Below are 25,428 nucleotides of genomic sequence, written 5' to 3' on the forward strand. Positions count from 1 at the left end.
CTAAGATCTTCTTCATTTGTTAAGGTCTTGACTCTAAACAACCGAGGTCCTGATTTGGAGATAAATCTGTTTGCTCCTATATTTTTTATTTATTGTGGCCAACTTGTTTGCTCCTTCCACAGCTGATGAAGAACACTTGGGTTGAAAGTGCATCATGCAGTTGCAATTGACTTTCAAGTGGTAAATGATTATTAGGGTTGTTTCAATTGGCCTTAACTCTTAAGTATTGATCTTTAGGTCACCGGCAGAAAGAGAGGGATTGATTGTCAATGATCTGGAACTAATTTATCGGATTTGTTTTGGGATTAACTGAAGCTTAATTATCGATGATCATTGAAGAATAGAAAAATGACATTGTGAGATGTATTACCTAAACATCGAGAAGAACTTTGAGATGGATTTCTCTCAACACAGAGCAAGCTGAATCTCTTTCAGAACTTCTCTGATACTGAAAGATTTTGATTTTAATCAATAAAAGAAATTGTGGAGCTTCTTTGCTTCTGTTATGTCATCTTCTTCCCCTTTGTTAACTCGACGGCATTAATCTAAAAAAAGCTCTCTTGAGGATGTAAATCGTGGTGCACACAAGCTGTCCGGATGAACCTCATATCCAAAAAAAAACTCTCACCTACATTCTTTATAGAAAAGAAAAGAAAAGAAAATTATAGAATGCTGAACTATTGCTAACAATTGGCGAACAAGTATCTCATTTTATTTTGGCAATTATACACTTGGATTTTTCTAAATGAAAATGCGAAGTTAATCTGGGTGAATTTTTTTTTGAGCTGAACTTGAAATAGACAATGTTTTTGGCTAGATATTGCAAAACATAGTCTATTCAAGAAATATCGTCGAATTTCTTGAGAATTTTGGCGATATAAATCCAAAAGTTGCCAAATTTTGGACAAATTTTTAGCTTATTTTCATGAATTTCTCTCTTTTTTTTTCTTTTCTTCAGAGTTTCTTTAACCTATTTTTTTGCATTTCCTAAGGGCCTGTTTGGTTATGCGAATCCAGAGATTTGAAATCTCTGGATTCACAAATGGGAGATTTTTACGTGTTTGGTTGTGTGAATCTCTAGATTCATGAAATCTATAAATTCACATTTTTACACTAAAAACGTGAATCTGTAGATTTATGGGTATGAGGTGAAATCTAGAGATTTCACCCATACTATCAAAGCGTTAAAGATTTGAACCATAATTCAATAAATATTTTTTGGGATAAATCTAGAATTTCATTCCAAAAATTCAAACTAACCAAATAGTTATTTTGAACCATGCTCTGGTTTGAGTCTGTGTTTGAATCCTAATTTTTGAAATCACGCTCGTCCACGGGCCCTAAGGAATTTTGTGGATTTTTTCATTTTGAACATCAATTTAGATAAAATCATAATTTCTGACATCAAATTAGCTTAGACACTAAATTTAGGGTTAAAATAACCTAAAATACCTCCGACCGAAACTGACAAATATTTTCCGAAATTCACCGGTCCGTTTAAGTGTCGCACCCTGCCGACGGATGGCTCAATTGACAAAAACCAACGTCGGTCCTCCTTTACGATTTCCGCATGGACGGCCGGCAAGTGGTAACGCACAAGCTTGGAACTCTCCTCCCTGAGATGATGAGGAAACGCACAAGCTTCGAACTCTCCCTGCAGAGAACAGAAATCCTCCACAAGATCACGAACTGACCAGTGAATCACGTTTGGCCGATCAACAAAAGTAATAGCCACCACCAGCAATGGCGAAGTGGACATTGCCCCCAGTGGTGAGTTTGTGACTAATATACTTGCACAATATCCTAACTTTGATGAGAAGTTTTTGAAGATCGGATCAGGGCTTTCAAATTGAACTGTCCGATGGAAGTGAACACGAGTCGTTTTAGATTGAAAACCGCCCAATTGGAATTTCTATTTAAGACATCTTTTTGAAGCTTAAAGGCGATTAAAGTCCTCCAGTGCAGGTTGTTGTCTCGCAGATTGTGGGAGAGCGAAATGCAGCAAAATCAGATTCTACAGTCACCAGCGAGGCTTGGCCTCACAAACCCTAATTCCCCGTCTCTCTCGAATCCTGCAACCCCTAAACTTACCTCACAGACCCCTCAGCACCAGCAGCATCTCGTTCCTCATCATCAACTACAACAACAACAACAACAACAGCAACAACAGCCGCAGCAGACATCAACAACTGCGTCATTAACTACCCCAGCAACCTCATCAGCCCTACTGCCCCTTCTCCCCCCGCTTTCTCGAGCTCAAGCCATTCTTCTCCAGATGGCTTCACTCGCTACCAGGCTCTTCGAAGTCTCGCCCAATCGATCCATGTGGCTTTTATCACACCGTGGAACCCTCCCTACCTTTCTTCCTTCTCAGAATCAGTACCAGTTCCATGAATCATCATCTTCACCGTCCACCACCAAAGAAATCCTCTCTCTTTTCAACACTCTTCAGACCCAACTCTTCGAGGCCGTTGCCCAACTCCAAGAAATCCTCGATCTTCAAGATGCTAAACAGAAGATCGCTTCTGAAATCCGTTCTAAGGACTCTGCAATGCGAGCCTTCGCTAACAAGATGAAGGAAGCCGAACATGTTCTCGATCTTCTTGTCGACGATTATGCTGACTACCGCCGTCCAAAACGCTCCAAATCTATTGGGAGCCCCAGTGAAGGTACTGCCATGACAGAATTGTCTGAGTCTGCTAGCGACACCACCATTACATCGTCGTTACGTTTATCGGATATAATCTCCTATGCACACCGGATCAGTTACACAACCTTTGCACCGCCGGAATTTGGGGCTGGGGTGGCTCCCCTTCGTGGAGTCCTTCCACCTGCGCCGCAAGATGAGCAGATGCGTGCTTCCCAGTTGTACAATTTTGCTGATCTGGACGTTGGCTTACCCAAGGCGGTTGAAAGCGAGAAAAAGGTTGATACTTTGATTGAGGCTGCTCCTCTGCAGCCCTCACTACCCACAGAGGCCAATCAGCTTATGGACTTCTCGGCGATTAAGGGTCTATTCCCACCTCAGCTTACCGTCCCTTCAGGCTGGAGGCCTGGGATGCCAATTGAATTGCCCAGCGATTTATCGAGTGTGCCACTTCCCTCCTTGGACAACATTGTTCTTCCAGGTAAACATGAGGAGCAGCAGCCACGACCCGTTGTTCCACAGATGCTACAACCCAAGGCAGCTGAGCCGATACAGGTTCGGCATGTTCAGCTCGACATTAATCCGGATGAGGATGATGCCAGCAGTGATTATAGCAGTGACATGGGAAGTTCTGAAGAGGATGAAGATTGAAACCTGAACTGGTGATATTTGTTAGGAGTCAAAAATTTTCTGAAGCATTTCGGGTAACTAAAAATTCATATTATGGTTCCCCCTGCTTTTCTTAGTGGATATTTTCCTGTTGAAGAATAGTATCTTAGTTTACATTGCATAATTATTGGGAAAATTTTGTTTTATGCACATTATTTTTTTTTGGGAGGGGGGGGTGTTGGAGGGGTTAAAAGATCAAATATTTAGGATATGCCGATAGGAATTATGGCAGAAGGGACTAGTGTAGGACTACACTGGCGCCAAGCTTGTGAGTTACTTTGGGGAAACCGTGTGGATGAACCGATAAGAGTAACACTTGGTTGCATTCATCACCAATTTTTCACCCATAATTGATGGTCAGACAGGTGGTGAAAGATCAAATATTTAGGATATGCCGATAGGAATTATGGCAGAAGGGACTAGTGTAGGACCAAACTGTGGGGCCAAGCTTGTGAGTTACTTTGGGGAAACCGTGTGGATTAACCGATAAGAGTGACACTTGGTTGCATTCGTCACCAATTTTTCACTCATAATGATGGTCACAGGTGGTAAACAAGAGTTTGGGAAACTTACGTTGATGTTTTCTTCGAGATTATGGGCAGACTTAACCAGCTATCCTTGATATTGCTGAAATTGATTATAATAGCTTAGGGGCTCTTGCATTTATTTGGTTATTTTATATTTCTATAGGCATATGGTATGATATATCATACTTATTTGTATATATTACAAATCAAAAGAAACTAAACATCACTAATAATTGGAGATTTTTTTTGATTCATTGGCACGTTTTACTTAAAGTTGTTTATGTGTATGTTTCCAATGAAAAGTGTTCATTAGTGAGCCATGTCAAAGGGTAAAAATACCATTTTAATCTTAGAAACAAACAGTTTAAAAAACCCACTAAGAGTGGAGAGAGACATTCTCTGCACCCATTGCTTCCTATCTGACTGGCATGACAGTGTGACACAAAACTGGTCATGTTAAAACAGTCAAGCAGCAGCACAGCTCAAGCTCATCATCCTGATCATAATCCTACTCGCCAACGTCATTTAAATTAGAATGATTCTGTTCAAAGGATCAGCTAGATTTGGGTGGAGATTTATAGCCACATCATGCAATCAACTAATCCTTGTTTTTCATTTTTATTAGAATGTGCAAGTGATTTAGAACAGATACTAAGAAATGGAGGCCAAAACACTGTTCACTCAAACAGTTATTGTGCCTTAGCGTGAACGGTTCTACAAGGTCTTCTGGGTTCTGAAACCATGTCATGTGAATATTTTTAGAATACTGATGAATTTGCCTTAGTTTAAATGGTTCTACAAGACCTTCTGGGTTCCGAAATCACGTTATGTGAAGATTTTTAGAATACTGAGTGATGTAACCAGCCCCCAACCAGCCCCAAAAGAGCCCAGAAGTGGGTCCAAGTTCATCCGTGAGCCAGGGCCCAACTAAAAGGGACATAGTCTGTCTAGGGGTAGAATGGTCATTTTTCTACCCTTGGATTAAGTATCATTGGTTGACCGAGTCCAGCTTTTGTTAGGAAGATTAATTCTGTTTTTATTTCCTAATAATCTGGAGTCTTAGTAGTTAGGTTGGTATTTGTTTATGAGTATGAATTGTCTGGGCTAGGGTTCTCTAAATTAGAAACCTTATCTTAATTAGTGGACTTATTTTAGTCAGGTTCTAATTAAGTAGTGTTGGATCCCAAATAGGTAAGGGAATCCTTTCCTGAGTCCAATTTAATTGTAAAGGCTATAAATAGCCTAGTCCTTCATGTTATTTGGTGTATTTGATTGATTAAATGAATTAAGTTTTGAGAATAGATTTGATATAGTTGTGGGTGTCTTCTTGGGACCTTGCGGCTGGTTAGAGACCTCGTCTTCTTCAGTTCTGAGTTTCAGCATCTACTTCAAGCTACATCCTTCAGCTCCAGCAAGAACAACCACTCACAAGTAAGTTTAAACCTTCCCCAACCCTTCCCTTACATCTTCAGCCATTCCCCGCCCCTCCCCAAGCCACCATAGCCTCTTCCCCCGTCTCCTCCTTCCCAGTGTGACCAGATCCTAGTCCTTCTTGGATTTCCTCAACCCCAGTCGCAAAACTCATCAATCTATCTTCGCTAGAATCGCCTAAGCCTATGGAACCTAGTCCTAATGTTAAAACCTCCAAAGCAACCCTTATTCTGGGGTTCAGAATTTCTTCACTTCATCTTTGTCCTTGAGAAGAGTTGCAGAATTTTTTTTGAAATTTCTAGAAAACCCTAAACCCTCCCTAACACCCCTTTTCTCTAAAACAGTTTCTAACTTACAGATTATTAGTTCTACTAATTCTGAATTACAGAGAGAGCAACCCTAGCCCCTTCCCAACCCAGCTGAAACCCTAGATTGACCTAGGATTCAAAATTTGAATTCCCTTTAATTTCAGACCTGTTCCAGCATTCCAGCAGCTTTATAAACCCCTTTGAACCCTAGCCGAAACTGCAGAGAGCCCTAATTTGCTGCCGCAACCTTATTAGAGGATCTAGGAAGCTAACCCTAGAATCTGGGGTTACATCACTCAGGATCTTATATACTTCATTTCTAGTTTGGTCATTAAAAAGTTAGTTTCTTTTAATTATTGAGAGAATTAGTATGCGTTTGATAACGTTTCCGTTCTAAGAGACTAGTTCTTTTATAAAACCGTGTTTACATGTTTCTGTGTTGAAAGACTGTTTTTTGTTTGAAAATAAGTGTTTGATAAAAATGTTCTAGGAATAGAAAAGAATAACTATAGAACATACTGCTGTTTGATAAATTTGTTATGAAAAATATGTTTCTATCATAAAAACTCACAGTTAACAAACTTAACATAAAAAATGATACTCGATCATACTACCCTCATATATAAAAATTCAAAATATAATCATCTTGCATATGCCCAAAGTCCTCACCAATCAAGATCAATTGCAACCAGAATGATAGGGGTGCGTTTCCTAAACCAAAGAAATAGTAAGAACAGCCTTTGAGAAGCATGAAGAGACAGGTAGCCTTTTTAATGTGTACTGGTCGGGCTTTGACAGGCTGCTGCTGGTGTGTAATACTTTACTTCAACGTTCAAGGAATTAGGAAAAAGTAGAAGAAAAATAACATTTGAGGATTTGTGGGGAGGTAGATTAAACATTAAAACCTAGAGGCAACTGACTGTAACCATCAGCGGTTCACCGTTGTTTTGCTGTCGAGCCGTAGAAACCAAAGTGGATCTCATCTTCTGCTCTCTTTTCTAACCATTGCTTACTACTATTTCTGTTTTCACGGGTTGGGAACTTGAAATCAAGAGGGAAAGAGGGAGATGGCAGCTAGAAGGAAAGTTGAATACCATAACCATTTAAGTCAGGACTTCTAACGAACACAAGCTGTGCATATAACTAGAGTACAAAGCCCAGCCATTGCGCGGAGGTGTGGGCATACTTAAACCTTCAAAGCTTGCTAATCTGAACATAAAACCTCTGGAAGCAGATGTCTCCTGCCCAGCGTGGCTGCGCCTAAAAACTAGATCAGAAATCCAGCACTTTCAAAGCCTGCTAGTCCCACTCAATTTGTTCATCAGAAACCATTCATCTTTCAAAATGCAAACTAATACCTGATTTGAAGAGAGACTTCAGCGCAAAGCCCAAATACAAACCAAATAGTTGATTAGAAGAGTGTCAATGAACTTCAAACAGAGACGATCTTGCTTCGAGCTTTAGAGAGAAATAGAGGACCCATTTTGAAGCTCAGAGAGGTGGCGAGAGAAACAAGCCTCCAACTACAAATAGACAATCTTGAGAGACGTTACCTATAACCAAATCCATAGCAAGCTTATCGCGGAGGAGAGACGAGTTGTAGAGCTTGAGACCTTTCGGCTCTTGACTTTGGCGTACGTGAGCTTTTCGGGACCAATTTTGTGAGTTATTTCCATTCTTTTGTAAAAACAAGTTTTACATGTTCTGTAAATCGTGTTCTTGAGACCATTTTCTTCAACGGTTCGTTCTTAAAGAACAAAAGAACGAACCGTTTTATCAAACACCTTTACATAGTTCTTCCGTTCTCAAAGAACAGAAGAACGCCATAAACGTTCTTTAAGAAAGTTATCAAACGCACCCTTAGTTTCTATTCTCATGAAAGCTAGTATCTAATTTCAGAATCAGTGATTTTATATTTTTGCTATTGCTGAGAATAAGTGAATAACTCAGACAAGTCTTGTTTTTATTTTAGTTGTTGGACATTTCTACTTTCGCTGAGAATACCTTTGTCCTATTTGTATATAATTGAATGAGCTTTTTGTGTTGAGTCCTTTATTCTCTTGTCCATTTTTGAGTTTTAAGAAAGGCTAGGGCCTTGCAATGAGAGCTAAACACCTGGTGTTGAGGAAATTTTCTGGGAGAGCTCAATACCTGTTACCCTTTTTGCTTTATATTTGGTTCTTTACTGTTTTTCACTTGTTTGAGTCATGCTGGAGCTGTGCTTATGCTGCTGATTATTGGAGAAGGGCACCATGTTCTCTTTCCCAAACTGCTGTGTCAAACTACAATTGGAGTCCTTCATTGGAACAGTTGTGTTAGCTGAGGATTTGATTGTTTTCTGCAACTATTATTGATCCTACTATAGAGTGGTCCTTAGTTGAACCACTTCTATACTTGTAAACTTCCAGTACAATGGTGAAAACAAAAGTTCTTTTTGTGCAATAGTAGTATGAGCAAGAGATGGTCTGAGGCGGACTTCAAGGGAGTCCCTGATGCTTAAAGTAGAATTTTGTGCAATAGTAGTATGAGCTGGGAATTGGAACTGAAAGATTGTGGTGATGTAAAAAAAATTAGCATTGTTAAATGTTCCTTACCTTGTACCTTACATGCTTAGTTATAGGATGGTTGAGAAGTTCAATCTTAAAAAAAAAAAGGGCGTACCCAGTGCCGAGCCGGGGGGGAAGGGACTTATAGGCAGCCTCCCCGCTTGCAGGGCGATGGACCCCCCTCCAGCGCACAATGGAGAGACTCCACCATTGCACCAGGCCCGCCCTTCAGAAGTTCAATCTTAGTAGGAGATATAAAGGATATTTTCTTGTAGAGGCAACATGATGAGAAAACTTAAGTCTTGATAATTTGTGATAGTTTCAACCAAGGTGCAGCTGCTTGTAGCCTGGTTCCCTAGTTAGAAGAGAGAATCAAGAAAGATCAGGTGGGTATGACCTAGTACTCAATTGGACCATTCACATTTGAGTATGGGGTCTTTGATATGCATAAAAGTAGTCCATCTGTGGGTGATCAACATGTACCGTGAGACAGTCACAAAGTGAGGTTAACGTTGAAGCTATTGTGACCAATTGGGACTTGAAAAACTCTGTTGGTGTTGCTTCCACAAAGAAGTGGACTTTTCTATAGGGAACCTTTCCTTTTTATGTCCAATTAGGAACCAAACTTCTCCACTGCCTATCCTTTAAATTTGAAGGTGGGATTGAGGGATGAGGATTAATTATGTTCAATTCATCTCATGCTCTTTCAAATTCTATCTTGTCGGAGTACTGCATAAAGTTTGACTTAAGCATTGGAGAGTCCTCCTTGGTTTCACTTCAATGTTGTCATTTGCTAGGTACTAGGTCTATAATGTGCAGTTCTCCTCCCAAGTTCCAACATGATGGTTCAGATTCCAGTGGCAACATAAGTATCAATGTGATTATCTTTTTTCACATCTGCATACATTCCTTAGTTTTAGCCAATGTCCTCCCCCTTCCACAATCACCTATGATATTGCTTTGTTGATTTTTTTTTTTTTTTTTAAATTTGTTGATTTACTTTTGCTCCATTTATTTATTTTTTAAACAATATTATGCATTTTATAGATTATAACATGGCAACTTATGGGAGAAGAAAGAGAACTCCCAAAGATATGATCATGCTCATTTGGATGATCACTTCTTGCTATTTTTCTGCTACATATTTCAATCATGCTATGGTTCTTCGCTATAAAGAATTGTGAATCTATTGAGTAATGCTAAAAATCCATCTTGAAACCTGAGTTAAATTCTATCAGGAGAGCTATCTGCAGTTTATTCTTGTGTGCCACTAGTAAATACTAATATTTTCTCATTTTTTTATTTTTTTATGCTGTGTTTGCTAGTTTCTTTGTGTGGTTTTACCTAAGGATAATATGTAATACTATATTCTTAGTAGATTGGACCAGTAGTATAAAAGAAAAATGGTGAAAATATTTGATGGTTAAAAAATGAGATCACTTTTTTGTTGTCAGGCAGTTTCATTTTTGGTTCACAAAATGAATTCACTCTTCTCTTGGTAGCCACAGTTTTCTAGTTAATCTGAGTATTTTTTTGAAGAACTTACTTAGATTACTTGCACAAATATTGGTTGAATTCGTGAGAAAATTTCCACTTTTCTAACCTCTTAGTGAATGTTGATGCCTCATTGATTGTTGGCTGGGATTGATTACCTACTACAAGAACCTGTGTGCTTGGTTTTAGATAGCTCATATTTTGTGTTGCTGAAGTAGGTTCCACGCATATCACAGCCTCTTAGCTTTGCTGTGCTTTCTTTAGGTTTAAAGGATAAACTGTTGTTACCAGTCGATTGGGAGTTTCTGCCTCATGGAGTAATGTTATGGATATATTTTCCTTAGGTTTGAAGGACAAACTGTTGTTCCTAGTTGGTTAGGTAGTTTCTATCTCATGGAGTAACGTTAAGGATAGGCTTATTCTGAATTTCTGAGAGATCTATCCTGTTGAGGTTTCCCCAAATTAGTCATTTGCACAAAAGCCTACGTTTTAAGGGGACTTGATGGCTTGGGCTTGGGTACAAAGCTATAATGTCACCATAAGCACCCTAATCTTCTCTTTCTGTCACTAACCAGAAATCTAGCTCCAAGAATTAGGAACCATTACAAATAGCTTCTGGCTTTCTCTTTGGCACTTCAACATATATCCCCAATTACGGTTGTCTTTTAAAGCTTATAATGTTGAAGTACATACCTGAGATGATCTATGTGCTAGTCAGTATAAATAGTTGTGCACATTCTGCTTTTTGAATTTGTATTTTGTATTTTTGTTCCTTCAAGAGGATTTTGGCTATAGCCTTGCTGGGACTATGAACTGGATCCCTCCGATGTTCTTCGCTTTGTGATTTATTTTCTCTCTAAAACGATAATCTAATCGACATGTATTTATTATTTGTCCCTTCACCTTGAGAAGTTGGGCTGAGAATTGCTGAAACTATGAACTAATTTCTCTTTATAACTATTTTATTGCCTTTATCTTTGGACAACTTCCTAACAGGAAGAAGTCTCCATGAAGTTTGTTTCATTCTTCAGACTAGGAAGAGCCATTTATCTTTTGCTGCTGCCTTCAAATCTGCATGCTATTGTAGCTAATATTAACCAACGGATTGTGATTGGAGACGCTATAATTCTATATAACTACTTCCTTGCTCTTTCCCTACCCTAGGAAACTTATAAATTTACTCCCAGTCTATCCGGTGAAGACTACCTTGGGGTAGCCCTTTCCTAATCCAACTATAATTTGTGATAGGGGAACTCATGATAAGTTATGCTTCTATTATTGTATTAGATAAGAAATTTGTGTTTTCCTCTTATGGCAGAAGCAAGAGATTATGCCGGATTTGAAAGAGAGATAAATCACTGGGGAAACAATTGTAGAAATTTGGAGCACTGTCAGTAATTGGTAGAGTAGTTAGTTACATTGATGGCCCGACTTTCCATTGGGGGCAATTAGAGCCTTTTTCTTCTCTTGGATGTCAACCCTTATATTAGGTTATATTGTATCTGTAAATACTTCAAAGTAATTTGGCAATTTTGAGTTAGACTTAATATGCGAACAGATGTTATTATGATGGATATAGAATATTTTTATTGGTTCTCCAGGTGAAGCCTTTTCTTTCTTATGGGAGAAAAAAAGCTTTTATAGTAATAACAATAATAATGAAATTCTCGAAATTGACTCTCGTAGCTATCAGTAAAGCAAAGATTAAGATTTAGGGCGTCATCTACATGAAAATGTTAAAGAAATTTGGCCTTTTGGTTAAAAAAAAATAACAAAATGGAGCTATTCACCCATTGTATTTGATATCCTGTTGACTTGACCATTTAAATCTACGTGAAAGGATCCTTTTGTTTTGTTTTTTTTTGGTCTTTTAAAAATTCAAACTCCATCAATTACATCACAATGGTTACATACTTACATGGAGATAACAATATGTAAACACGAAGCTTGGTTACAACTTGTAAGTATCTGATACTAAGGAGTGGATTTTGATCAATCTATTGCAAATACCTGTCAGTCAGGAGTGAATCTGAACATGTAATAGACATGGTCATTCAAGCTCGGATACAACACGAACTACTAGTCCTGCTTTACCAGTTTGTTTTGTTGATGTTGATACGATTTTAATGGTTGCAGGGGTTGGTCATCTACCTTGAAGTGTTATGGATGGTCTCTTTTTGTCTCATGGAGTACAGGAATTCTACACATCAAAGGGCGGGCAAACTTCTGGACATGAGTCATGTTGAGGTGGTTTTTCATGGAGTGAATCTACGGTTACTTCTGGCAAGATCTAATAGCATCTTCATTCAGCAGGTTTGGACCAATTCTAGTGATTTGAGCATGAGTTGCCACAACCCATAATTGTGACAATTACAGCTCCACTAGGTTCCTCTATATCTAGTTTTGGGTGTAGCTAAACTCCTTCATAACATAATAACATTATGTCCTGTTGTGCTTTTTGTGACTTTGGAAATATGAGAGTACCAAGCCTATGTAGAGCATTTGGCTTAGTTAGCAATTCAATAGGACCTTCCAGACTGTTGTATCCCAAGATAACTTTGTATTTTTGCCTACTATTTAATATATTGACCATTATCAAAAAATAAAGAAGAGTCAAAACCCATGGAAGATTTCACGACACAGGCCTTCATAATTGATGAGTAGACAAAGTCCACAGTTGGGGATGAGAACCATCAACTCCTTGACTTGCAAAATAAACACAATATCAAACCCAAACAAGAAGGTAGAAGAAATGGGTAACTGTGGGGAAGGGGAACTGAGTCTCAAATAGCAGCCAGTAAACCATAGATGCCTAGATCTGGGCAATTCTGAAAGGAAAGTGCAAGCACGGATACGGAGAACAAAATTTATTGCAACTGCAACAATCGTAAAGGAATCTGATAAAAAGAGCATAAAACTAATGGTTAAGCATCTAACTGCTAAGAAATAAGTAAATAAATAATGCCAATGCCCAATATAGAAAACCATGACAAACAACATGGAAAGAACCACCTAATGGAGGGACATTGGCACCCTAATAGAGTCCATGAGAAGGTGTTGGAATTATAAAAATGATTTAAAGGTGCACGATTCAAAATACTATTGTGTTTTTCAAAGGAGCGCTAGAGGTGATGTTATTTCCTAATAGACACCTAAATAGCCAATAGGTGTACTATGGAAAGACTTGTTCGAATGGCTCACAGACAAACCTTAAGGGAAGGGACATGGTTGGGAGCATATCTTTAGGAGATATTCCTTAGTAGGTGTCTCTTCCTCTTCTATACAAAGAGGGGAGATATTTCTTACTTGTTTGAGTAATTATGAGAAAATCTTAGTTTGTTGGTCTTGTTGAAGTACTTGTTTGAATGACTAACAGACAAGCCTTAATGAAGAAGACATGGTTGGGTACATTTCTTGGAGATATTCTGTTGTATGTATCTCTTCCTCTTCAATCTAAAGAGAGGGGATATATCTTACTTGTGCGAACAATTTAGAGACAATCTTAGTTTGTTGGTGTTCCTATCAGGGTACTCGTTTGAATGGGTAATGACCATGACTTTTAAGGAAAAGTCATGGTTGTGGACATATCTTTTTAGAGATATCCTTTGCGGGTGTCTTTTCGTCTGCTGTATAAAGAGAGGAGATATTTCTTACTTGTTTGAACAATCTTGAAACAGGCCTTAGTTTATTGGTGTTCTTATCAAAGTGTGTGTTTTTGTCGATGAGTCAGGGAGTATTACCTTTGAACATTCTTTGCAAGTAGTTTCCTTTGGAGTCAATGCCACTCATGATTGGCAAATTTTTTTTTATCTTGGAGGATGACGACATCAAGGTCAACTTAGTCTGGATAGTAAGGGAGTGTTCAAGTATCCTTTAAGAAAATATGATGTTTAGGCGCAGCATGGCTTTTCTCTTACTTGTACACGTCCTTGTTACCCTTCCACTTCACTGCAAGAGCTCCATCAATCTGCTGTTCATTGATAGACAGAGTTCTTTCTCTCTTTCATCTCATGCCAGATGTAACAAAAGATGAGTCCTTTTTCTTCTTGCAAACCATGGGAATGCATAGTGCCACGTGTTTATTCATTGCCTGGGCTCATCAATATACCAAAAGACATCTCCAATCCTTCTCTTTGTACAACTCAACTCAAGTATGTGTTTATATATGTTTATATAAGAAGATCCATGAGGGTGTTGCTGATCTCTTCTACAAGAATATTATGTATCACACCAATTAGATTATCTCATAGTTATTAGATTCTAAAGGTTTGTAGTTTCAGCATGTATATTATTTTCAACAAAATGAAGACAAAAGGTGGAGCTAGCAGTAGATCGATTGTTTATCGGCAACTAGGAAATGAGATTCTGTGCCAACACCATTGCCAAAATCCACTGAAAACATAAGAAGCAACAGCCGGCAAGCTTCAACAGAGGCAAGTAGAGAGGGCGAGAAGCAGGGAATGGGAATGGGGAGGGAAGGCAAGTTTAAACTCTCCATTATGGTGGAAGGGTTGATGCAACATGATTGTATTTATTACACGATGAATTTCCCAACAAGGTGCAATGGAATAGTGATAGGCCCCTAATTACCAAGGTGTACAAACGAAAGAACAAGAGGGAGTACACAACACACCTACAGCTGCTGCAGGGGATTCAAATGAAGAGAAGACAGGTGGCAGCATCCAATTGGACAGCAACCACTAACCTGCTGAAAACAGAGGAGCAGAAAGAATGATCCAGGTGGCAAAGGAAGATTGGCTGATTGTGCAAGAGATGGTTATAGGCAGAAGTTTGTTAGAATGGAGGGTTTATGTAAGGAGGGAGAGGGGGAGAGAGGGGGTAGGAAAGAAGACAAGCAAGTGCTTGAGAAGAGGGAAACCTGTGGGGGGAGATTAGCTAGCCTTCGGCTGTTCTAGCTTATCTGAGTTATCTTTAGTTTTATCTTATTTTCAGAAGTGTTTATCAGTAGTATAATCTATCTGTATTCATCAGCTATATCCATTTAAGAAAGCTCAATGAATCTGACTATTATCTGAATATCATTCTGCTGAAATTGTTGTGATGAGTTCATAGCTATCGGTAAGAGATCAATGGGGAATTATTGAAGGCCCTATCAAATAGCAAGAGGTATTAGGAGGAATGCACGGTAACAGGAGATGGAAAGAACGCACACATCGGTGGAGTTGGGACATGCATTGGTGGACTATCAAATTTGATGTAGCATTGTCAGCTTTCATTTCATTAGCTTCAAAATTGATTCCTAGAGTTCTTAATACAAATTTTTTTCCTATGCAAATTCTCCTAAAGTGTATAAATATGAATTGGTGGTGATTTTCTAATAATCAATAGCAGCCTATGTTAGCTGAGAAGAATCGACTATAACCATAACATTACTGTGGTTGTTAGTGTCATGTGTATTACTAATAAATCATCTTAAAAGATCTAAAATAAATCTCGTCCTCTAATGTATTTAGGGATGCAGGTAGAATTCCAAACAACTAGGTTAAGGTCTTTTCTCCTATCCTTCCCCCTTCCAAAATATAGCAAGGGTTTAATCTGATCTATTTTTTTGGGGGTTGAAAATCTATTTTTGATGTATAGATTTAGGAAATGGAAAACAGGACATAATATTGAATGGAATTAAGAACTGATGTGCGGCTTGCTTGGGTAGATGATTAAGTTTCCGATATGTAGTTTGTTTTAAATTCTCAATCCAATTGATTAAAACAATTTCAATCTCAAGTGCAAAGTGGTTTCCAAATAAATAGTGTCAGGATTTACTTCTATTATGTCCAAAATATATTTAGTTGTCAATCTAAGAGGGGTGGGGGTTGTAGCATTGAAGAAACTGATGCTTCTGGGTTATTTTATTGACCAAAGAGATTTCCTAAAAGATCATCAGTAAACTAGTTTTAGAGTGATGCACTTAGTAACATAATGCATGACATACAATTGAGGACTACATTGTCATGAGACTAGCAAGGGCAGTCTTTTTGTGAATGTCATACCCATCAGCCATCACTGTTTCTGCATTTTTGTGTTGATTTTGGATGATTACGATTTCTTATTAAGTTATTGACGATAATCCATTGAATCCATCTTCTTATAGATGTGGTTTGGAGTTTGGAGTATCTTGGAATATCCCAGACGGTCATATGGTTGAGAAATTAGGGAGAACCTTGGCCTTGATTGACAATAAAACTTGCTGGTATCTATTTCTGATGCTATACTTAATGGATTCTTTTTCGTGCAATATTGGTATTGCTGCTGATCTTGGAATGAAGGAATCAACCAATATACTAGTGGGGGACACAAAAAGATTGAATTATGGAGTTTGTTTTTAAATTTTGATTAGTTGTGAATGTTCCTAGATTGACGAGAAGGGTAGGTGGTATTTATTTCTTATAAAATATGTTATGGATTCGTATTGGTGCAATATTGATATTACTGCTGGTTTTGGAATGGTCAACAAGTATGTGATTCTGGTCTACTTTTAACTGTTCACTGTTTTTGTTGAGGTTTGCATTGAGTTCTGATGGAATCATTGGGACTTTATTGCCTTCCAAACTCTCCTGTTTTCCCTTTTTATATCTCAGTTCTTTTCTTAGGACACTTCCGTAAGGTTTTTATAACCTTATTATGGAAGTTTAGACTTGGCAGTAATGTTTGGAGAGAATTTAGTTCTACTCTCTATTTACCTTGTGTAAAAGAGTCTAGGGTCGTGATTATTAGCCAAGGGGCTAAGTTTTAGGTCTGGATATCTTGGTCTGTCAAGTCCAAGTTGCTAAGGTAGTGGATCAACTTGTCACGTCTTTTCCGTTAAAGCTTGCCAATTGTTTGAAAGGTTAGTGTAGTTACACATTACTCCCTCCCTGTTTTGGATTCAAAGGGTATATCCATAATTGCAATCCACCTTTAAAACTGCAATCGCGCATTTTTGTGGGCTTTAAACTATCAGATTTTTTTTTCTCCCTTTTGCAATTCCCTCTAGGACCCTTTTCACCCTAGCCCTAGTTTCTCTATTTTTTTCAGAGCCCTTAGAATCACTTGAAACTTACATTAGTCTATCCTTGGGGTCTCCACACCAATACCCTAGAGCTACATTTCAACCTGAGTTGGAAAAACAGCAAAGCACCCCCCCCCCCCCCGAAAAAACACATGTTTTAGATTCCCTACTTTTGGTAGCTTTTGTTTAAATCAGTCCAAAATAATTTTTTTCAAATTCGATTATGGGACTTCAACACTGTTAGGTGTGAAATGACACAAGATTTGATAGGTTTCTATGGTTCCATTAATTTCTGTGGATATGGTTTGCTTTTCTCCCATTGGTAGCTTGCAAATTGTCAGATGAGTAACCTAATTTTTAAGGATTTGGTAAGGTGTTTATAAGGTTGTCATGTAGAAGCATTGACTCAGGATTGGGGAGGTGGTGGCTGATGATTTAGATGGTTTGTTTCTCTTTCCTTTTTTTACCCAAACAGTGTTGCCTCAACTCATTGTTTCTTCTTATTTAATAATAACTAATTTCATGGTTATGGTATGATTTCGTTTGTTGATATTGTGTTGTTGGCATTGAAAACTGTCTTATTTTGCCCTAGTTTGGAATAATGAATATATAAGTTTGAACCATCATGATGTGTTTCGACTTTGGAATAGAGCGCTTCTTTCAAAATCTGATAGGATGCATGTTTGCTTTGAACTCATGGAGTGCATTCCTGAGTCGTCTCTGTGGAATTTATGATCCAAAACCTTATGACAACTAAACAAGACTGCTTATATGAATCACATAGAGGTTAGAACATGAAGCGACAAGAAGGGTGGAAGGAGGAAAATTAAGTAGAATGGTAGGGAAATGGCATTGAAGGAACATTTCTTTATGAAGTGTTTGTTAAGATCTTATTTTTCAAATTACTTAAATGTGCAGTTGTGCTAAGATCAGCGCGTATTCTTTCACACAACTTGTCTTTTAGTTAATTTTCGGTCTGTCCCTGCCTCTTAGGTTAGTTTATTTTGCTCTGGTTACTTTCCATTATTGGTGCATTTGTTAGTATCTATAGGACATGATTATCCATTGGAATACTTTCCAACTATTGAGGGGATCCAAGACAGGGAAAGGAAGTCAATTTAAAGGTTATGGAAGATTGTTGCTTGTGCCCATGGTCCCTGCACCAGAGAAAACGTGTAACATAGATTTCATCTCTTATCTCAGGGAAGTGCTGTAATAAAATTTTATTTTCCTATTCTAAGGACTTACATATTTTATCTCTCAATCTACTTTTTATTTGTTGGATATATTATGATCCTCTAGAAGTAAAGTTGTGCCATCTCTCACTTTTACAATTGTTATGGGTTTCTATAAGTCTATCTCTGATAGGACATTCAACAAGTAATTCCTATAAAAATTTTCATCTCTTGTCCATTGTATTTCATCAACATTCTTAATAGTATCTTCGAAGGATGTTTACCGTATAAAATACATTTAAAAACTTTAATCTAACTTGTGTTTTTCTTTTTCAAGTATTAAGCTTAGATCCATTAAATTTCTGTAGTTTGATCATATCAATTGAAATAATATCCATTACAATTTTAAAGATAAGTACAATTAACCAAGAAGAATCATAATAATAATAATTTAATCCAATGTTTTATGAGATAAATAATAAAACTAATGAAGATAGATTATAAGTTATAGAAATTAGGATATAGTATTGCCAAATCTGCAAATCTAAGTCAATGCAGGGTTGTTAGAGTGGTAAGATCTATACTTCTTAATGGAGAGGTTATGGGTTCGACCCTTGCGGATGATAATCTTCCTTTTGACAAAGGAAGAAATCGTGGTGTACGCAAGCTGGTCCAGATGAACCTCAGATACAATTTTTTTTTAATTAATTATTGGTCAATCAATTTGAAAGAAAATGATAAATTAAATATGAAAACTTCCTTTTGTTTTGACGAACTATGGTACGATTAGAACATAATATGACACTCCACTTTATGTTTAAAAGTCACATAGACTTCAAAATTGGATTTTTAGTGGATATATTTGTTTACCTTGTCACTGAAAGAGATTCATTATTCCATTCCAATCTAATCAAGAACGGGAGAACGAACTAATGTCCGGTTTGGGTATCTCGATTGAAATACCCATAAATGGTATTTTTCGTAGAAACAGTATTCTTGCGTATTTCGATGACCCCCGATACAGAAGAAACAACTCGGGAATTATGAAATCTGGGACTATAGAGGTGCATTCAATCGTCAAAAAAGAGGATTTGATTGAGTATCGAAGAGCAAAAGAATTTAAGTCTAAATGCAAAATGCAAACGAAAGTAGACATTGTTTCTTATAGGGATATTTTTGAAAATAAATAGTGAGTTAACTGTTTTTTAGTGATAAATTTGACAAATATATCCAATGAAAATCTAATTTTGAGGACTCTGTGCTTTTTAAATATAAAGTGGAGTGTTTAGTGTTTTAAGACCTCTATTTTAGGATACCAATGCAATTTTAGGGTACCAATGCAATTTACTCGAAGAACTATCTTCTACAATTTTACGTTAAAACAGGAAAATAAAAGTAAAGAACCTTGTTAAAGGTGATATGGTCTTTCTACTTTTCCAATACTCCCTTTTCTTTTGTTTTTGTTAGATTGTCGCTAAAAGAGCAGTAATCATGAATTCATGACATTGAAATAAGAAAATTGAAGGAAACAAAACTACTTTACACATGGCTGAAGTGGAAGTACCCAGAGTGAAATTTTGTCCCAGGGGCTATAAAAAAAGTAGAAGAGACGGAAAAAGAAAAAATTTAATTGATGGATTTTTAGGGTTAAGGGCTGATGAAGAAAACGGACTTCGCTTGGTCCTTGCGCAGGACCGTCAAGCCGACGTTAGATTAGAATTTTGGTCGAAATTTCAATTTCAACTACTAAAATTCAATGATCGAGATTCAATTTCAATTAGGATTTCGGATTTGATGGTTTGAAATCTTGACTTGACGTTTATGCGCATGACCCAAGCAATTTTGGAAGAAAACAAGCAACCCAAATTGTAAATTGCATGGGTGGGAGTCCTTGCAAGCTTTGGTGATTGAGGTGGTGAGATGTGACACCCAAACGAAACGGCAAGGGAATTTGCAAAGCAAGAAAGAAAAAAGAAAGAAAAAATATACTCTCAAGGAGTTGGGTAGTGACCACATTTTTTACGTAAATTACACTGGCACCCTGAAAATGGAGCTTTAAAGCATTGACACCTTACTTTACATTTGAAAAACACAGACACCCCAAATTTAAATTTTCATTAGACACATTAATCCAATTTGTTATTGAAACCATTAAATTACTGTTTATTTTCTTTCAATTCCAAAAATATCTATATCAAATATGAAAGGAAATAAGAGAAAGTACTAAAGAGGTAACGCCGATTTTTCAGTGACAATTTGAACTAATGTGTCTAATGAAAATTCAACTTTATGGTGTGTGTATTTTTAAAAAATAAGGTGGATTGTCAATGTTTTAACGCTTCTATTTAAGGGTGCTAATGTAATTTATTTATTTATTTTATCAAAAGATGAATTATATTAATGTAAGAGTTTTAAATCCCATTTAGGGATTTCACAGATGGTTCACAATCTGAGAATACCTGAAACGTACTGATATTTAACGAAACAACAAAATTAAGGGCATCCCTAACGGTCATCCTCCGTCAGTTGGAAAGTATTAAACATTGGCGAATCACACCCTCTGGTTACCATTGCAGCATTGGAGCCCCATGTCACTGGCCCTTACAATACCATGACATTGTTTAAAGCACAAAAAACCTCACTTACTGAAGCATGATTTGCTAGCTAGCATCTACATATTATTACTTTATGAAAAACCAAAACCAGATATATGTGATCTGTTTTGAATGTTTAATCCTATTTGGGGCAAATATCACTCCGTCGGGGAGCACTGTGCTCCCCAACGGCTTAATTGAACCAACTACGCCACAAATCCTTATTGCGATTTCTTTCAATTCCAAAAATATCCATATCAAATATACAAAAAAAAAAAAATAGTAACCGTTTCAGTCACCATTGAACTAACCCCTAATGAAAATTCAACTTGTATGTGTATGTATGGTCAAAAAAAAGTCCGGATTGTCAATATTCTAGAGCCTCCTATTTAACAGGGTGCCAAAGTAACTTATTCATTGATTTCCCTGTCCAAGTGAAATTAGGGAATTAATGGAACCCGAGTTTTAAATCCCATTTAGGGAGATCATTCAACAGATTATTAACAAAGATCTGAGAACCGAAACAAAGAAGGCATCTTGCCATTTAACGAACAAGAAGTAAGGGCATCTCTAGGGCTTCAACCTCCAGTGTAGAAGAGAATAACCCAGACAAGCTATGGCACTCGAGCAGCATTGAAGTACCACCAATTTCCCTAACTAACCCTAAGCCTGAAATTTAAGATCAATGAAGTGCATCAGATTAACAGAAAGCCCACCATACATAGGTCCCTGTAGCATTAGTGGAAGCATGACAATCTTGGAACGAAAATAAGAGCCATTGTTTCAACAGTTTATGAACAAAGAAATAGAACCAAACAGAAGAAAGGCACACCTATCAACAAGAAGGCATTTCTGAGTTAGCCAAATAACCCAACAAATGGCCTCCAGTTGGAGACAACCAATTCTAACTCCTAAGCCTGAGATTTAAGATTGGGCTCAGAGTTTTCATACATGTTCTAGCATCTTCAGCCAATGGAAATTTGAGCCATTGTTTCCAAGTGAGCAAACATAAAAAACGCGGAAGAAAGAGGCAGTGCCATTAAAAAGGTTGAGTTAGGAGAGCCTCGTGGGAGTTCCTCCAAATCAAGTTCCGGATTTTTGGGAGAGTTTTAATGTTCTAGATCTTCAGCCAATGGGGTTTGTTAGTGAAACATAAGTGGAAGCAAGAGCAGTTTAATAAGTTGACTTGACAGTGAGGAGTTTGAATCTCTTTAGAGTTGGGGAAAAACTTCATTGTATATTTAAAATTAGGGGTTTAATCCATTGAAACCCACCTTGCTCTTATCTTATGCACTTATTTGCTAGAAGCAGTTTTTAATTGAGTATTAACTCGATCTTGCTATACTTCGACACAAACCATTCAGTGAAATTTAACTCATTGTAGTTGGATAATTAATTGTCATGCGTAACAATCTTAAACAGTAGTTACTTTGAATAATTCAGTATTGGAAATGGTTTGGAAAAAAAAGTATTGGAAATGATGGTGATACAAGAAAAAAAATAATTTATTAAGAACAAAACTTAATAGAAAGAAGATAGAAAATAATAGAGACACAAGAGGAGACTAGATAAATTCCAGTGAGTTATAAAATTCAGTCGTGTTTGATATTCTAATCGTCTAACGACGGTCATTGGATTTTACCTAATCGGGCATTCATTTTGAGAGCCCCTTAAAAAAAAAGAGACCCAAACTTGACACGAAGAGGGGTGTTGTGGTGTGTGCCTTGCAACACTAATAACCCAAGGATCCAAGCTAACCCCATTTAAGTATTTCGTCAACTTATAAAAAAAAATAAAAATATCATCTCCTATGCTAGCATAGCAGACACGTTTACTCTTGTAGGCCCTGAAAGTGCTATTAGCTTATTAGTTTATTGTGATCCACCATGTTTTTCAAATTTCTGCATGAGCCGTCTTTCAAATGTGCTAAACCCATAAGATCTCCATTTAATAACATTAATGGTCTGGTTAACTTTAGTAAGCGGTACATGGAACCTATTCACTTTTTAGGACCATAATTTTACTGGTAGAAGTCTGAAAAAAAAAAAAAAAAAAAAAAAAAAAAAAAAGGTTTACCTTAGAATGATGAATCAGTTGTAGGATTTGAGAAGTCTCCAGCAACCGAGCGCAATTTGTTCTTCCTAGAGCGACCTTTTGAATTGAGAGTAAAAAAGTGAGAAAAGAAGAAAAAAAGGATTTTCTGTGCTCTTCAAATTTCCAAGATGGAATCCTTTTTGAGTGGAAAATTTGTCCTAACATCCATGAAAGCATCATTATAGCGTAAGTGAGTGGTGGTTTTTCTCTGTGATTCACCTGACGATTATGTCCAGTTGCTACTATATAGTTATAGAGATCAAGATCAAAACTTGTATGATGACTTAAGGGCCTGTTTGGTTACTTGAGTCTGTAGATTTCAAAAATTTAGAGATTTCAAATCTACAGACTTCAAATCTCTAGAGTCATGGTTCGGATTACTGTTTGGTTATTTGATTTTGGAATGAAATTTCTAAATTTATCCTAAAAAATATTTATTGAATTTGGTTCAAATCTTTGCTTTGTAGTTGGGTGAAATCTCCGGTTTCACCTCTACCCATAAATCTACAAATTCCGTTTTGTGTAATGTGAATCTCTGATTTCTATCTGAGTTCCACCCAACGGTAAATCTCCCATTTGTGATCCGGTTTGAAATCTCGTTCGCGTCCCGCCCGAGTGTTTTGTTTGAATTAATATTAGCATCTATTACAGAATTTGAATTCCAGCGGTCATATTGGTCGTAATGCATGCAATTTTAGCTCACGAGAAAATTAAAATCAAAGCTGATGCACCAAATGGTTGCACTTTACTTACGATAATAAGAGTAAAAATATAGACGATTTTTGGTATTATACATATAGTAATAAGTAGCTGAATCGAATAGTTTTGGGGGATTTTGCTTCGGTTCCTGAACTTTTCATGATTTTAGGTCAACGGATCACAAATTTTTACTATTCATATCTAGCATTGTGACACATGGCAGTTAATTATCCATGATCACAATTAAAATCCATCTAAGAATTGAATCCAATGAATCCCTAAAATTTCTCTCAATTTTGTCTCTCTTCTTGTTTGAAACTTATTTTTAGAAATTTAATAGATTCAGTTCTTAATTAAGTTCTTATTCTAATCACTAGATAATTAACACATATCACAATCCTAGATACGAATTATAGGGGATTACTGGGCGTGGGAATTGTTGAGAATATCAATGGGCCTATGGCTTTAGAAATCTTATTCGTCAAGTTATGTCACAATGTGAAGTCATTTATAGAACAACCATCGTTTTAATGGTTTCATATATTGATATTCCAAACCAAAATTTCAAGTATTAATGGCATGGTATGAACAAAGGATGAAAGGTAAAAATGTTTATCTTTTATGGCAAGACCGATATAACTCTGAGGTCAAGGATTGGAATCCTCATTGGGCTAGGGGCAAAGTCTTGTCTTATATTTAATTACATATAACAAAAATAATCCCTAATAATGGAGTCAAGGTATCGTGCATGTAAAACAAACCTAAGGTTTGAAAAAAAAAGAAATCCTTTTCTTAACGATATTGAAAGATGTTGTGTTAAGAAACCATACGTAATAATCACAGTGTAATCACAAACAACCACAAGAAACAAGGGAGATACAAGGTTTATTTTGTTCTAACTAAAGATCATACATCTATAGATGAGCCTTTGCAACTCGTACTATGCAGTAAGCGAATATCAAAGAAGATTTACAAAGATACATACCACTCACACACTCTCGAACAACAATACACAAGACACTTCAAACAAATCGAGTGATATACAACTTAACCATTTAAATTTCTAAGATCTTACCAAGCGAAGGAAAACACCAATGTTCAGGCTTTTCATCAACGCTTCCTTGAAGACTAGATCTTCATCATCTTGAGAGCAACCGGAGAGTACAACCCAGAAACCTCTCATGAATAGAGCACCACCTTCAAGAGAAATGAAAACTAGAGACCTCAAGAGACTCGAAAATAACATCAACTATGTGACCATAAAACCCTAAAGACAGGTATTTATATAATACATGCAAATGAGCATAAAACCCCTGAATCGTAAAAAAAAGAAGAAGAACATAAAACCCCTTAAACAAATACATTAGACTCATCTATCCTAGGCAGATATGTATAAAAGGACAGTTCAAACTAGAACCAGCTCGTCCATTTAAGGTTGCTGAGAATCCTTTTTGTTTTTATTACTTGAAAAAGAGATTTTTTTTTTACCAGTTTACTGGTAAAACTCTAAAATCCGTTTAGATGGTTAGTCACTGTTACATTGGCGGCAGATTGTGAAGAGAAATTCAGTCTTACTTAAAAAAATTAAAAGTCTAAGAAGAAGATTGGTCTGAAATTGCTTCAGTCATGCGCATTTAATACGCATGATGGTCAAATGAGATTTTGGTCCGTTGAATTCGAAATCTCAACCGAGATTTTGAAAAAGTGATTTGCTTGACGGTTCTGTGCATTAAATGCGGATGACTAAAGCAAAGTGCAATTTGGTTTTACCACAAAGAAAAAGAGAGTTTTACCAAAAAAAAAATGAAAAGAGAGTAGGTGGTGATTGAGATCATTATCTTGAGGGTAGCAACATCAATCAACAATTTGGATGCTTTGTAGCAAAAAGAAATAAAATACTCTCCCTTCAACTCCCACTTGTAAACCCTAGGTTCTGAATATGCACTAGGAGTTTGTGAAACTTAAGAACAGTTGAGAAGAACTAAGAGTTGCTGGTGAATGGAGTTTTTATTTGGGGGAAGGGGGTTGTTTTGGCTTGGTTTTTTGTTTGGGTCCCGTTCGCCTCCTTTTTTTTTCTCCCGTTCCAACCGATGCGGATCAATTATCTCGGATCCGCGGCCTCCTCTCGTATCCGGGACGATGGTCGGGTTGTGCGGGCCGGCTTGTGTGCCGGCGCCGCCTCCGTGGCGTTGTGTGACCGTGAGGTCTCGTGCGCTCCGTTTGCTCGTGTTTGGTTGC

At 37.1% G+C, this 25,428-nt stretch overlaps 1 protein-coding gene across 1 annotated transcript; it reads left to right on the forward strand.

Annotated features, from left to right (window-relative positions):
* The first annotated feature begins 1,494 nt into the window (after positions 1-1,494).
* Positions 1,495-17,860, forward strand: LOC149023309 (hydroxyproline-rich glycoprotein family protein). Its single transcript, XM_089143858.1, has 2 exons — positions 1,495-3,351; positions 11,759-17,860. Exon 1 carries the CDS (start codon positions 1,997-1,999, stop codon positions 3,296-3,298), a length of 1,302 nt encoding a protein of 433 aa, XP_088999984.1. The 5' UTR covers positions 1,495-1,996; the 3' UTR covers positions 3,299-3,351; positions 11,759-17,860.
* Positions 17,861-25,428: the final 7,568 nt, after the last annotated feature.

The sequence above is a fragment of the Hakea prostrata genome, chromosome 2 (assembly GCF_041222555.1).
Source record: "Hakea prostrata isolate BN-2017 chromosome 2, UWA_Hpros_2, whole genome shotgun sequence".
Lineage (NCBI taxonomy): Eukaryota > Viridiplantae > Streptophyta > Magnoliopsida > Proteales > Proteaceae > Hakea > Hakea prostrata.

Bases quoted from the DNA above. Each gene is read 5' to 3' on its own strand.
- LOC149023309 (XM_089143858.1), top strand. From the start codon at position 1,997: ATGCAGCAAAATCAGATTCTACAGTCACCAGCGAGGCTTGGCCTCACA.